Raw genomic sequence first — 15,743 nt, 5'->3', positions numbered from 1 at the left:
GTTACAACTGCTGTGTCCCACCGTCTCCAACATTTCCTACTGCTTCCTCAAGTCAGTGGAGTAAAGGACAAAGCTGTTAATTCTATCATATATATATATATATGCGCACATATATTTATGAGGATTCTAATAAATGACCGGACTCTTCTCAGGAAAAATCAGTGTTACAATAGTTTACAACATTAATCTTTATTCCAACACAAAATTAGATAATATAGTTGTGAAATTAATATACATTTTATTATAAAAACACTTTGACATAAAAGCAAACTTAAACTTTGGTTAAAAAAAGTAAGTATTAAACTGAAACAGTGCATTCCCACTCAAATAGTTTTTTAGTTTGTTTTTGCTTTGTTTTCATAGCTGGAATTGATATATTTTGAGGAATTGATCCAATACAGTTTCAAAAATAACAAATCATGTCACTTTGATTAAAAAAACAAACAAACAAAAAAACAGTATCATTAAAACCCAGTTTACAGTCGTTCTTCATTTCTTATTAACAACTTTTACTGATAGTTTCTCATTGTTAATATTTGTAAATGAACAGCAAAATTGATTACTAAACTTTAACTCTAAATTAAATGTTAGTTAGTTAATAAGGGAGAAGAATTATTAATAATTGTGAAGAATCGTTAGTCTTAGAAATCGCTGATATTTTGATAAATTGCAGCGTTTGTTGTCTCCGTTCAGGCCTTCCTGTTGTTTTCGGAGCCCACGTCATCACGCACTGAGCCGATCCGTTTACGCGCTGCTGGCGTCATTGGAAGTGGGCGTCACTGTTGAAATGGGCGCTCCTGATTGGTGGGGCTGATTCAAACCAGGGTGCCGTGGTGGCGCTGATTGGCTGGCGGCTCTTTCCTTTGTGACGTGGGCGGGTTCCGGTTCGGATCGAAGCAGAACACACACATTCGGAGCGCGAGATTGGGACAGGGTTCGGTACCGAAAGTGTGTGTGTGTGTGTGCGCGCGTGAGTGTGTGTGCGTGAGTGTGTGTGTTAGTTAGTTAGTTAGTTAGTGTATGTGTGTGTGTGTGTGTTATTTGCTGAACCGCGGTGTGTGGGTTACTGTGTGTAACGCCGCGTGTATGTGTGTGCTACTGTGTGTTCAGCGGTGTATGTGAGAGACTGACTGACTGACTGACTGTGTGAGTGTGAGTGTGTGTGTGTGTGTGTGAGGGAGATAGAGAGAGAGAGAGTGAGTGTGAGTGATTGTGTGATTGAGTGAGTGAGTGATGGCGACTCCAGCTCTGTACGCGTGCACCAAGTGTAACCAGCGCTTCCCCTTCGAGGAGCTCTCACAGGGACAACAACTCTGTAAGGTAAGACATATACATCCCTTTTAACAATACAGTATACAATACACTATACACCACACACAAACCTACAATACACTGTACACCACACACAAACCTACAATACACTGTACACCACGCATAAAACTACAATACACTGTACACCACACACAAACCTACAATACACTGTACACCACACACACACAAACCTACAATACACTGTACACCACACACAAACCTACAATACACTGTACACCACACACAAACCTAAAATACACTGTACACCACACACACACAAACCTACAATACACTGTACACCACACACAAACCTACAATACACTGTACACCACGCATAAAACTACAATACACTGTACACCACACACAAACCTACAATACACTGTACACCACACACACACAAACCTACAATACACTGTACACCACACACAAACCTACAATACACTGTACACCACGCATAAAACTACAATACACTGTACACCACACACAAACCTACAATACACTGTACACCACACACAAACCTACAATACACTGTACACCACACACAAACCTAAAATACACTGTACACCACACACAAACCTAAAATACACTGTACACCACACACACACAAACCTACAATACACTGTACACCACGCATAAAACTACAATACACTGTACACCACACACAAACCTACAATACACTGTACACCACACACACACAAACCTACAATACACTGTACACCACACACAAACCTACAATACACTGTACACCACACACACACAAACCTACAATACACTGTACACCACACACAAACCTAAAATACACTGTACACCACACACAAACCTAAAATACACTGTACACCACACACAAACCTAAAATACACTGTACACCACACACAAACCTACAATACACTGTACACCACACACACACAAACCTACAATACACTGTACACCACACACACACAAAACTACAATACACTGTACACCACACAGACAAAACTACAATACACTGTACACCACACACACAAACCTACAATACACTGTACACCACACACAAACCTACAATACACTGTACACCACACACAAACCTACAATACACTGTACACCACACACAAACCTACAATACACTGTACACCACACACAAACCTACAATACACTGTACACCACACACAAACCTACAATACACTGTACACCACACACAAACCTACAATACACTGTACACACACACACACACAAACCTACAATACACTGTACACCACACACACACAAAACTACAATACACTGTACACCACACAGACAAAACTACAATACACTGTACACCACACACACAAACCTACAATACACTGTACACCACACACAAACATACAATACACTGTACACCACACACACAAACATACAATACACTGTACACCACACACACAAACCTACAATACACTGTACACCACACACACAAACCTACAATACACTGTACACCACACACACAAACCTACAATACACTGTACACCACACACACAAACCTACAATACACTGTACACCACACAGACAAACCTACAATACACTGTACACCACACACACAAACCTACAATACACTGTACACCACACACACAAAACTACAATACACTGTACACCACACACACAAACCTACACTGTACACCACGCATAAAACTACAATACACTGTACACCACGCGCAAAACTACAATACACTGTACACCACGCGCAAAACTACCATACACTGTACATCACGCGCAAAACTACAATACACTGTACACCACGCGCAAAACTACAATACACTGTACACCACGCGCAAAACTACAATACACTGTACATCACGCGCAAAACTACAATACACTGTACACCACGAGCAAAACTAGAATACACAGAACACCACGCACAAAACTACAATACACTGTACACCACGCGGAAAACTACAATACACTGTACAACACGTGCAAAACTACAATACACTGTACACCACGCGCAAAACTACAATACACTGTATATCACGCGCAAAACTACAATACACTGTACAACACGTGCAAAACTACAATACACTGTACACCACGCGGAAAACTACAATACACTGTACAACACGTGCAAAACTACAATACACTGTACACCACGCGCAAAACTACAATACACTGTACATCACGCGCAAAACTACAATACACTGTACACCACGCGCAAAACTACAATACACTGTACACCACGCGCAAAACTACAATACACTGTACATCACGCACACACCTACTATACTAATATTATCATGATCCTTTGCCCACAATAATGATATCATGATACGGTGATTCTGCGGTACTCAGTATATTGCAAGACAATTCTCTACAATGCATCACAGCATCTGTGTAAATGAAGAGTATAAAATACTCCAAAATAAGCAAATGGAAGGAATTGTGCCTTTATTGTTGTCAGTTTTACAGAATTTGACAACCAATATAAAATATTATTGAACTAAGTGCATGTCTCTTAACAATTTTAGACAGTGAGCAGGTGGCCTTTCCAAGTGTCCTTTTGGAGTTTTCAAAGACACCAAGCTCTCCATAAGGAAAATGATTATTGTTACTGCAGAAAACCTAATGCCAACATCTTGCAGTGTTTTTCTTTGCTTTCTTTGAGAAACTAGTCTCATGCATCTCTCCAAGTAGCCGTTTACCCTTACCAAACAGGAAAAAACTTTTGTTTTGCTGTATTTTATTCTGGTTGATGTTTACACTTGTTTCCCACCAAGTACAGTGCCTCTTTAAATGCCAGAAGTGTTGGAAGGGGGGATCTTCACCCTGATTGGCTGTAAAGAGAGGTAGATTCCCTCACACCCCATCCTGTTTTTAAATGGTCTCTGTGGGAAAGGCAGCCAGTGAGAGAAAATGTTTTCTCAACAGTCAGTTCATGATGATGGTGATGAACAAGGTGGCTGTGTGTTAGTTGTGTTGCCGGTGTACTTTATTTTAACAAGACAGTTCTGGCAAATCACAGTCTTTGTTTGATTTGTTTGTTCTTTCTGTTTTGTAAAAGCCAAAGTGGTCCTAAATTTCCGACTTGAAAGAGTTCTCCTCCGTTGTCTGCCATTTCTTCGTCGCAAGTTTCTTTTTCCTCACAGCAGGAAAAAGATTAGCACCACCACTTGGAGCAATGAAAAGGTGACTTTAGTAAGTCAAAATAGAAGGCGAGGTTTAGGAAGTTTAGAGCGCCTATGTTTCAATAAAAAAAGCAACATTTGATGCCACATATTGATAATGGCACGGTTGGGCAGCAGGTAGTGTCTCAGTCACACAGCTCCAGGGACCTGGGATTTCGAATCAAGCCCCGCTACTGTCTGTGTGGAGTTTGATGTGTTCTCCTCGTGTCAGCATGGGTTTCCTCCGGGTGTTCTGGTTTCCTCTCACAGTCCAAAAACACACGTTGGTAGGTCAATTGGCAGCTCAAAAGTGTCCCTAAGTGTGAATGTGTGTGTGTGTGTATGTTTGTCACTCTGTGAAGGACTGGCTCCACCTCCAGGGTGTGTTCCTGCCTTGTGCCCAGTGATCACCGCAACACTGAACAGGATAAGCGGTTACGGACAATGAATGAATGAATGAATATTGATAACATATCGCAAATGAAAATGATATGATGTTGCAATATCAATATTTTGTCCCACCCCTAACACACACACACACACCCCTCAATATTACAATATACACTAAACACACACTTAAGCACCTGAGGGGGTTAGTGTGTGAGACGGTTAGTAATTGTGTGTTTTCTGCAGGAGTGTCGAATTGCTCACCCCATCGTTAAATGCACCTACTGCAGGACTGAGTTTCAGCAGGAGAGGTAAGCAAACGCTCAAATGTTTACAGCCGTAAACACCACAGTCTGAAGTCTTCAATTGTTAAGGGTTAATCTTTCGTTACAAGCTAAAGATCATTTTAAAGACCTTTTGTATTTTTTATTGTTTTAGCTGAATGTATTTCATTTTTCTTTTGCAGCAAAACAAATACCATCTGTAAGAAATGTGCTCAGAACGTCAAGCAGTTTGGGACGGTGAGTTCATCACACTCAGAGACAGGGACACAGGGGGACAGACAGTGAGGGACTGCACATGGAGAGAGAGATTTTCCCAATCTGAACCTGGGATTGGGGCCCCACTGTGTCTGCTGACCAGTGTGTTTGTGTGTGTGTGTGTGTTTGTATGTGTGTGTGTGCATTCCAGCCGAAGCCGTGTCAGTACTGTAACATCATTGCAGCATTTATTGGGACGAAGTGTCAGCGCTGTACAAACTCAGAGAAGAAGTACGGACCCCCGCAGACCTGTGAGCAGTGTAAACAACAGTGCGCCTTCGACAGGAAGGAGGAGGGACGCAGGAAGGTAAACACACAGTGGACGGGAAGCTGCAGTTATTAAGTGTACTAACTGTGTAATTATTGCTGCATGTGGAGGGGAACCAGCTGTTATTAATGGTGTAATAACTGTAATTACTGCTGCAGATGGAGGGGAAGCTGCTTTTATTAATGGTGTATTAACTAATTTCTGCTGCGGGTGGATGGGAAGCTGCTGCTATTAACAGTGTAATTACTGCTCCAGGTGGATGGGAAGCTGCTGTGTTGGCTCTGTACACTCTCATATCGTCGAGTCCTTCAGAAAACTAAAGAGCAGCGGAAAGGTCTGGGCTCCTCCCACTCCAACACAGCATCACTCAGCGACAAAGAACATCGTCATCATCACCGACACAGCAGCTCACACCATAAGTGAGTCAGTCACACACACAAACACTCACGTGCACGCACACAAACTGCTTAATATGAACCGGACCCCTCTCATATTTGGAATGCATATCTTCTGGAACCTATGTCATGTGAATCCAGCACCTCTGTGTTGTTATATAGAAAAATAACCTCTCAGCACTCAAGGGGTTAACCTTTTAACAGACAGGAGAACCAAAAGTCCAAAACCTCCAACAAAAAAGTTGCAAAAATACATGTTCCTCCTGCAGGGGATGCAAATATTTTATTAAACTGTGTTTTTTAACAAGCTCCACAGAGCAGGGGGCATTTTAAACAGGGTATTCGTAGGTGTAGATGTGTGTATGGTCTGTATACACACTGAACCCAAGAGTGTTGATCTTCACTCACTCTCCTATTTGTGCTTGTTTATCTTAAACAACTGAAATCTATTTAAAAAAAATACCCAAAACCATACACATACTACTCTCAGTGTGTCGGGTTCTTCAGAGGTTAACATTGAAGTCTGTGTTTGTTTAGACTTAGTGGAAATCTGAGTCCAGAGCAAGAACAACGTCTGTGGGATCAGAGGTGAGTGCTTCACCTGTGTCTGTGTCTGTGTGTGTGTGCACGTGTGCTAGGGTTGCAAACGGGCAGGAAATATCAGATAAATTTCCAATAAATTACAGCAACATTGGAAATATATTACATAATGTAAACTTTCGATGGAAAGTTTGGGCACAACCATTGGAATTAAGAGGAAATATTGATAATTTAAAGGAACTATATCATACACCATCATCAATATATCAGCAGCAGACATGAAAGCATAAAAAATACAAATAATAAATATGACACCTGTGATATCATAGTTGATATATGTGACATGTACGCAATGTAGTGAGTGTCAGGTGGCTAGAAATCACCTGGACATATGCTGTACATGTGAAGGGAAAAATAACAGTGCGGGGGTGTGGTCTCAATAGCCCTTCTGTGTGTAATGTGCCATGTAATATGCCTGGGATTGAGGAGTTGCTGTACTGTTCAATATATATATATATATATATATATATATATATATATATATATATATATATTAATATTACCAACTATACGTAATTTTCCCACGTTTAGCTTAGAATATTCCTTAATTTAGTCATTTTATTCCCGTTAATTCCCATAATTACCTGTTAATTCCCATGGTAAATTTCCCAATTTTGAAAATTTTGCCACCCTAGTGCGCACGCAAACCTGGAGGTCTCTGGTTTGTGATGTTTTCAATTTTCATAAACTGTTATTAAACACATCATCTAAGGACAGAGGCCTGTTGAGCAGAGCAGGACCCCCACAGAGCAGGTATGATTTGGGTTTTGGATTGTTCCAGTATAGTAGAGACAGTGGAGGGATTAAAAGCTCACTTCTGTTTCTGATCCACTTGTTCCAGCACAACATCAGTGTCACTGCAGTACTGAGAATGATCCACCACATCACACCTGCTCTGTGGGGTGTTAAACTTGAAATCAAAACGCAAATACCCCTTTGCCATTTCTTTTTCCAGAATTTGACAAAATGTCTAATTAAATTAAATGTAATTTAATTTTTCACTCATGCATGTGTCAGCACTGAAAAAAATTAAATTAGGGGTGCGTAAATACCATTTTGTAAATGTATTTTTGTACTCGCCGATACGGATACTAAGCAATCAGGAGCATAGTGTAATAGTGTAGTTATTAATTAAAACATTTTTGTTTAAAAACTTTATTGTTCATCCCTGGAATTGTTCATCTTTTATTTAGCATTGTCCCACATTACATCACCAGTAAGAATTTCCCTCTGGCATCAATAAAGTATCTATCTATAAATTAGTGACATGGGATTTATAAGCTCTTGACATGCATTCGCACATTCGCACTTGACATGTTGTGCATCTTTGGGAAGACAGTTTTCATTATACAATAACGGCTGGGAAGTTCCTCACTTGGGAGCGTATAAGTATTGGCAGTGTTTATTTAACAGCAGCCTGATCTATGACGTCAGCTCCTATTCAAAATTCGCAAGCGGAGAATATAATTTTGTTTGAGGAAAAACCAAGTGGGGCAACGAACAGTACTCTTGCAAACGGAAACATTTCCCGAGAGGAAAAATACACTTAGAGTGAAGAAAAACCCACCTTGTTCGAGGACAGTCAAAACAGTCCGACATACTCAGTTCTCTCTGGTTCTCCCTGCAGTTCGCTTTGCTTGGGTTGCCATCACAGATTGTGAAATAAATAGATCACTGACATTTTCATTAGCGCAGCAACATGCACTAGGCACAAGATATCCGACGTTGGTATCGGAGTCTCGTTTGCGATTAATAGTATGAGTAAACGAGCATGGTATCGGGTAAATTCTCGATACCAGTATCAGTATTCATGCATCTCTAATTGAAAGAAAAAAAAGAAAAATGCTTTTTGTCATTTCATTTGTTATTTTCAAATCTATGCTGGAATTGCATGGTCAAATCTAAAATGAAAAAGCCAATGAGATGATAAACAAAATTCAAACATCGCTTTGGCTTTGCTTTTTCTTCATGAACTGCATAATAAGAGTCAAAATGAAATATGTATTTCATTTTCAACTGCAGTATGCAACAGAACGAAATTAAAATGGATAAATAAAAGTCAAAGTGCTCATTTAAGATTCCGTTTCCAGCTCCATTTGGTCAGTGAAAAGCACCACCTACTGTCCATTTCTTTTTCACTTTCCACTGTTCATATTCAGGCTGAACAACATGCGATATGTGTTGATTAACAGTGAGTGGGGCTACCCTCCCGGTTCCCCTTCTTGCTTCTCATGTGACACTTGCAGAGCTGCTGATTACAGCCGAGCTTTGGGCCACAGGGGTCTGATCCACACAGCAAGCCACGGGTTTCTTCTTTGACCAGCGAGCCACGGCAGTCAGCTTCACCCAACAAGCCTCGGGGTCTGCATGAGAGAGAACTTTTACTTCATGCTGACCCTTCTTTTAGAAGATCACAGAGGGCATCCATAGCAAGAGCGAGAGTGCAGAGCAAGGCGCTAGGGACATTCTGAAACACTTAACGTGGCTTGCTGTATGAGGCTCACTGTGTGTAGCAGACCCCCGCAGCTGACTGCTGTGACCCAGGGCTCTGCTATCACGAGGCTTCATCCAGCAGCTCCACAAGGATCGCACAGGAAGCAGGGAGGGAAGCCCCGCACACTGCCCATATATTTGCATGTTTTTCAGCTTGATAATTGTAAAATAAAAAAAGAAATCAGCAGTAGGTCGCACTTTTCATTTACTTCGTCAGTGAAAACACCCACAGACCTGATAATTGAAGCTTAAACGGACATTTTTAATTTTAGTTATCCATTTTTTTCATTTTAAATTTGGCCCATCTGTTGTATACAACAAATCACAAATGAATTAATTTATTTAATTAACTTTGTCATAATATATGCACTCATGTATGAAAAAAGAAATTGGAAAAGATATTTGCATTTCAAATTTAACTGGCATTAATTGCCTCCCATTGTAAGTAAAGTATGTGGAGCAGTAACTCTGGCCACTGCTAACAGTGATTAGTGTGTTTCCTCCACAGCCACAAGTCATCCTCCATTCAGAAAGAAACTCCAAAGAAGAAACCAAAACTAGAGCTGAAACCATCCAACGGAGACAGGTACACACTCTCACTCTCTCGTAAAGTAAAGATTTGCTTTATTGACATGACAAAATTACATTTTGTATTGTCAAAGCATTAAACAAGTTCACAAAAAAAGCAATTTGTTAAGAAAAAAGTGCAAAGGTATGAAGTACAAAAGTTCATTTTTAAAAGTAGTAAAACATATTGTATTAAAAGAAAGGGGGTAATAATGAAAAGAAATAGGTTTTCTCTGTTTTAACTAGAATATCTCTTTAATGTATTTACATATAAAACAGTACAGAATGATCTGTGTGTGTGTGGATATGTGTTCACTTATTGACTCGTGCAGAGTTTGACACTCCTGCACATATCTGGCTTCAGTGGACACTGACTGACCCTCTCCCAGTGATCACACACTCTGTCCTCTCTGGGGACCCAGGACTGTATCTGCCTCTCTCTATGGCCAGGGTGTGGTCATTCAGTCTGTATTTGGTCAGGATCTGTCTCTGTTTCATATCAGTAAGGAGATACTGGGCCAGTGTGTATTGTGGTTTTAGGGTCAGGAAGCTATTCAGTTTGTGTTGTGGAGATGTTTGGTTTGTCCAATGTTCCAGGTGAGTGGTTTTGCTTTGTTTAATAATGTGGTTGATTGGTTTTGAGGAAACAGTGCGGGTCAGAGAGTTTGAGAGTGTAAGAGGTAATGAAGTTGATTAGTGTCTGGACCAGCCGAGTGAGGGGACTCTTTTCAGAGTTCAGCACTTGGGATAAGAGGGCTTGATACTGCAGGATTTTTGTGGGACTTGACTTGAGATGCATCCAGAATTTTATGGGATTGTTTTTCGACATTGATGATCAATGGGAATCAGATGTTGTCAGCTTTGTGCCTGAAATTAGAGCACCTCCGCCCAAACTGGTTAAACTGTGTATACTCTGTGCCCTTAGTTAGCGAGCTAGTTAGCAGGTTAGCGAGCATAGGGAGTGAGCTAAGAGAGAGAGGGATATCAAGCTGGGGTCGGAAGCGGATATTTTGTTAATGACAACAATATACACCACCCCACTCCCCGAATTTTCAAATATTCACTCAATATCCCGGACAAAGCTTTGAAGCCCTAAAAACTGTATTCGGGACAGCCCTAGACTTCAGTGGGATGCTTGTCCCAATTAGTGTATGATGACCCCAGACCCATGAATAGACCCTAAACTTCCAGGACCCAAAGCCTCCTGAGGCACTGATTTTCAGTCCCAGGTAATTATAAGAATGGGTTTGATCTAGGGTTGTGTCTCCTAGATTGAACACATACTTGCTTTCCTGAGATCTGGCTTTTTTTGGATGATCATCTGGGCCCAGGTCTTATAGAACCCCTGCAGGTCCAGGTGCTGCTTGAGACCTGTTTCTGTTCTTTTCGTAGAGGTGGTATTTCCGCTTCAGTTAGTGTCAGGCCAGGGGGTGCAGATTGCTCACCAACACCACCAATTCATTAACGTAAATATTAAAGCAAGTAGGAGACAAGCTGCAGCCCTGCCTGACACCACACCCCCAAGTAAAGAGAGTTGTATTTTTATAGACTTTACCTCTACACCATTTTGTATCATTTTATAATATAAACCTTCTTACCAAATGGTGTCAAATCCTATTTTTAAGTCTATAAAATATGCAAAGACTTCTTTTTTTTTTTTTTTGGTGGACGTGCTGGTCAATAATGGTGTGTGGGGTATGGTCAGGTCAAATGATGATTTGCATTCTTTCTCTCTTTGCAGTAGTTCTGTTGCTCAGTCAATGGATTCTGGAGGAACTGATAACTTTATCCTGATCAGTCAGCTCAAAGAGGAAGTGATGTCACTAAAGCGTCTTCTTCAACAGAGAGACCAGACCATCCTCGAGAAGGACCGGAAGGTACACACTAAACAACACACACATGTACAAACACTCACTACACACTAACAAGTACACACACAAAATATACTTGTGTAAACACACACTCTTAAGGCCAGTGCTTCTGTGTTAAACCTACACCATGAGAAATTCATAGGTCCTGAGTAGCTGTGAATCCTGCACCATAACCTGACATCACCTCCTCAGAAATGTAACCATGCATCAACACAGACCATGACTATGATTGGTCAACAGTCGGACGAACTAGTCAAGGGGAGATTAATGGAGGAAATCCAGAAATATGAACAATTCCAACTGACAGAAAGGCAGATAGCAGCACATTCACCGCCAGAGATTTCTTCACACGTTGGTTTCAAATGCTTTTTAAGAACGCAGAGATGAATTACAAATTACAGTTATTTATATATATATATATATATATATATATATATATATATATATGACGGATGTTTAAACTGAATACGGAATTTAAGAGCATGTCACGCCAGTGGAGATTATAAGGGACAGGCGTGATGTGAGCAGGTGTAGGTAAGAGGGCATGCTGCTGAATAAAGAATTGACACAACTTCAGGGAAATATATGAGAGCCTCCGGAAACACCTCACTCCTAGGAACGGAAAAAGTGCTGGCATTGTATTTGTTTCTTTCCTGTTGTTGCATGTAAATTACTGTATGCTCCAATTAGCACCCTACTCCCTACATAGTGCACTTCACGTATTATAAAACTAAGACTACTACCCTGTTTACTATGTAGTGTGGAGAGAGATCTTTGAGATTCAGCCCTAGTGGTGTGTAGGGGTGTCATGATTACACATAGTAATATTTATTGTTTTCAATATGATTGGTGGTTTCGATACGATACGAGTTGTGAATTGAATACATGAAGTTGTTTTTTTGTTTTAAATTTTGCTGAGTCGTTTGTCAACCCGCGTTACTGAGTTGCAGCCATCTGCAGAATATGACATACTTCTGAGGCGTGCTGTAGTTTCATGCAACATCTAGTGGCATGGTGTGTAATAGGAATGCTGTGTTGCTATGACAATGCCGGAGCAGTGTTTAGAGCCATTGCGCAAGCAACGGCATGCTATTGCTTGGTTAGCCTGTTGAACGATTAGTTGGATGTGAAATGGCTAGCGGAGAGAACAAGACTGAGCTGGAACAACCAAAATCATTCTCACATCTATCTCCTGTTTGGGAATATTTTGGTTTCCCACTCAGGTACAACAAATACCTTGTATTATAACAAAAACAGCAAAGAATAGTGGACCAAGTGGTAACTGTGTGTAAACTTTGTTTATAATACCTCCGTCTAAACGTGTCACTCACCGGAACAAAGACAAAATATTAGTCACAGCAGCTGCTTGTCCTGACAGCTTTTAGACAGCCACTAAATGCAGACAGTGAACGGGCAAATCAGATTAACATAGAGAAGTTTATTCCCTCTCTGACCCATTTTACTCAGGTTGTCATAGGTGAAAAAATACATCATTTACAAGTATTTCTTACGTACAGTACATGTATTGTTCATGTCCACATCCGAGTGAGATTTACTTACGCTAAATCACAGCGTAGGAATTACTCTATTAAAGAAACTGGTAGGATATCACATGTAGTGTGTGTGTGTGTGTATATATATATATATATATATATATATATATATATATATATAATTTTCCTATGAAAATGTCTGGTACGGGTCATGTATTTCAAATATACTGTTGGGTTTATATTGATCTTTTTGACCTCTACATCAAAAAGTTAAGGGGAAATAAAAGTAATGTTCTTTCTCTGTGTTGTATCAAAAATGTATTGTATTGTGGAGTAAAAACAGCTATATGTATTGTACAGTGAAATTTCTGTATTCTTATGGAGGTGTAACTGCAGAGTGACACTGATAGCATAAATCTGTCTTTACACAGCACACATGCTGCACAGATTTGTTACTGTATATAAAATATTAAATAGCAGGTGGCACTGCAGCTTCTATTAAGCAATGTTTATTCATATAAAAAGAAAATAAACAGTAAAAACAGTGTTTACAGTAATTTTAATTATGATTTTATGTGTTTGTGTGTGCCTAGCTGACGGAGCTGAAGGCTGATTTTCAGTATCAGGAGTCTAACATGCGAGTGAAGATGAACAACATGGAGAAAGCTCATAAAGAGGCAATGGAGCAGCAACAGGTCAGAGACAATAAACACACATGCACACACACACTCAGTCACTAATCAGAGCAAATGAAAGTGTTTCCTCCCTTTAAACAATTACTTCTTTCCCTAGTTTCTAACAGCACTCTGTTTACTGACCAGTATTTAACAAAGACTGTGTGTGTCTCAGTGTTTAACGAAGACCATCTGTGTCTCAGTGGTTAATGAAGACCCCATATGTGTTAGTCATTAATTAAGACCATGTGTGTGTCAGTGTTTAATGAAGATTCTGTTTGTGTCTGTGTTTAATGGAGACCGTGTGTTTCTTTTTTAATGAGGACCGTGTGTGTCTAAAGGGTTTAATGAGGACAGTGCCTGTCTGTGTTTAATGAAGACCGTGTTTGTGTCAGTGTTTATTGAAGTGTGTGTTTGTGTTTTTAGGCGAAGAACCGGGAGCTGATGAAACAGGTGGCTGCTCTGTCAAAAGGGAAAAAGCTGGACCGTACCAGTGGAGCTCTACTGTTACCATAGCGACGACCCCACCCCTGACAGGTCATCACTGTGAGGAAGAGAAGGCCACGCCCATGGCTCGTTTTCATTCTACTTTTAAACTTTCATACCTCTACCTCTCCTTTTTTCTCTCTCTCACTCACTCCACCCATTATGCTCATTTTAGCTTCCTCTTTCTCTTACATTCCCTACTCACTCTACTCTTTTTACTTCTTCTCCACTGATATCACTTTCTGTTTTTCTTCCATCATCTGTGTCTCTCTCCTTCTATCTATCTATCTCTTCTTAGTCTGTTTCTCGTGTATTCCTTCTCCTGATTTTTGCTGGTCGCTGCTTTAGTTGTTTTTGGTTTTTTGATCATTTTAAACTGACCTCGTTTTGATGTTTGACCTGTGACGGACGCAGTTGGCCGGATTTCGGCTCTGAAGCTCATATGCAAAACGTCAGTGGAACGTTTTTGTGGAAGCGGCGCCATGGGAGATGTTCCGAAACATCACAAACATTGGAATCATCAGCAGGATTTTTATAAACAATTTTATAGAGTTTCAAAATTTCAGCACAAACACCTACATCTCTTTCTTTTTTCTTTTTCTCTCTCTCTGTCACCCCCTGGAGGATGATTGTGTAACTGCATGTTTCACTGCGTGTCTGTGCAGTATATTTTGTATTTTGTATCTCTAATGATTACCATAATCATGATTATTATTCTGTTGTGTTTGGCTTTCTGTTATAGGCTGCTGTGAGTGTGTGTGTGTGTGTGTGTGTGTCTTCTCCATGTTATAGGATTTTCTTCTGGGATGTAGGTTTTGGCCAATTTAATATTAAATCTACATAGATGCACTGCTACTGAGAGATCTGTGCGGTGAAGTTGCACGGTGATAGTTTCCACTCCTTGAACTTGGTTAGCCACGCAGTCCTGACTTTAGGAACTTTAGAAAACTGAAATGTTTTTAACTACAGGTTTAATATTTAATTGTGTTTAGCGCCCTCGTATGTACAATTCTCATACATTGTTAAACTTGAACAATAAACACAGTTATATAAATAAGGACTGATGTTTACTGGAAATTAAGTTCAAATTATATGAAAATTTTAACCTATAGCAATGGAGGAACAACGGGTTTCATCATTTACATCCCTCATTCTTCATTTATCTCTCCCTTTCTCTATATATATTATTGTTATTATTATTACTGAGTTATTTGTACTGTGATCAGACTTTTGTACATTTTATTTTTCCCCTCAGAATACCAACGTTTCAGGAATAATAAAACTAGTAAAACCCTGACCATACACGTGTGTTCATGACTTCACCAGAACACCTCACTTCACACTGCATTTAGAGCAATTTGATTTGATGGTAAATCATCTGCATTTTTTGTGTGGTTGGGTTGGGTTGGGTTATTGGGGCATGTTTTTTAAATTACTAAATGAGGTATTTAATTTATGTATTTTGCTGTATCCTAGCGTTCCTATAGCTCTCAGTTGTATAGACCCAGTCACCAAAGCCGAGTATGTCAGTGGACAGCGCTGTGGGGGTTAA

General features: G+C 40.0%; 1 protein-coding gene across 1 annotated transcript; it reads left to right on the top strand.

The window, feature by feature from the left end:
* Positions 1–862: 862 nt before the first annotated feature.
* Positions 863–15,478, top strand: fam76b (family with sequence similarity 76 member B). Its single transcript, XM_066659654.1, has 10 exons — positions 863–1,320; positions 5,052–5,116; positions 5,272–5,326; positions 5,496–5,651; positions 5,868–6,031; positions 6,545–6,595; positions 9,609–9,686; positions 11,409–11,544; positions 13,625–13,726; positions 14,132–15,478. Exons 1-10 carry the CDS (start codon positions 1,234–1,236, stop codon positions 14,219–14,221), a joined length of 984 nt encoding a protein of 327 aa, XP_066515751.1. The 5' UTR covers positions 863–1,233; the 3' UTR covers positions 14,222–15,478.
* The last annotated feature ends 265 nt before the right edge of the window (positions 15,479–15,743 follow it).

Source organism: Hoplias malabaricus, chromosome 2 (assembly GCF_029633855.1).
Source record: "Hoplias malabaricus isolate fHopMal1 chromosome 2, fHopMal1.hap1, whole genome shotgun sequence".
Taxonomy (NCBI): Eukaryota; Metazoa; Chordata; class Actinopteri; order Characiformes; family Erythrinidae; genus Hoplias; species Hoplias malabaricus.
The sequence above is the reverse complement of the archived record's forward strand: the minus strand, read 5'-3'. Positions and strand labels throughout refer to the sequence as shown.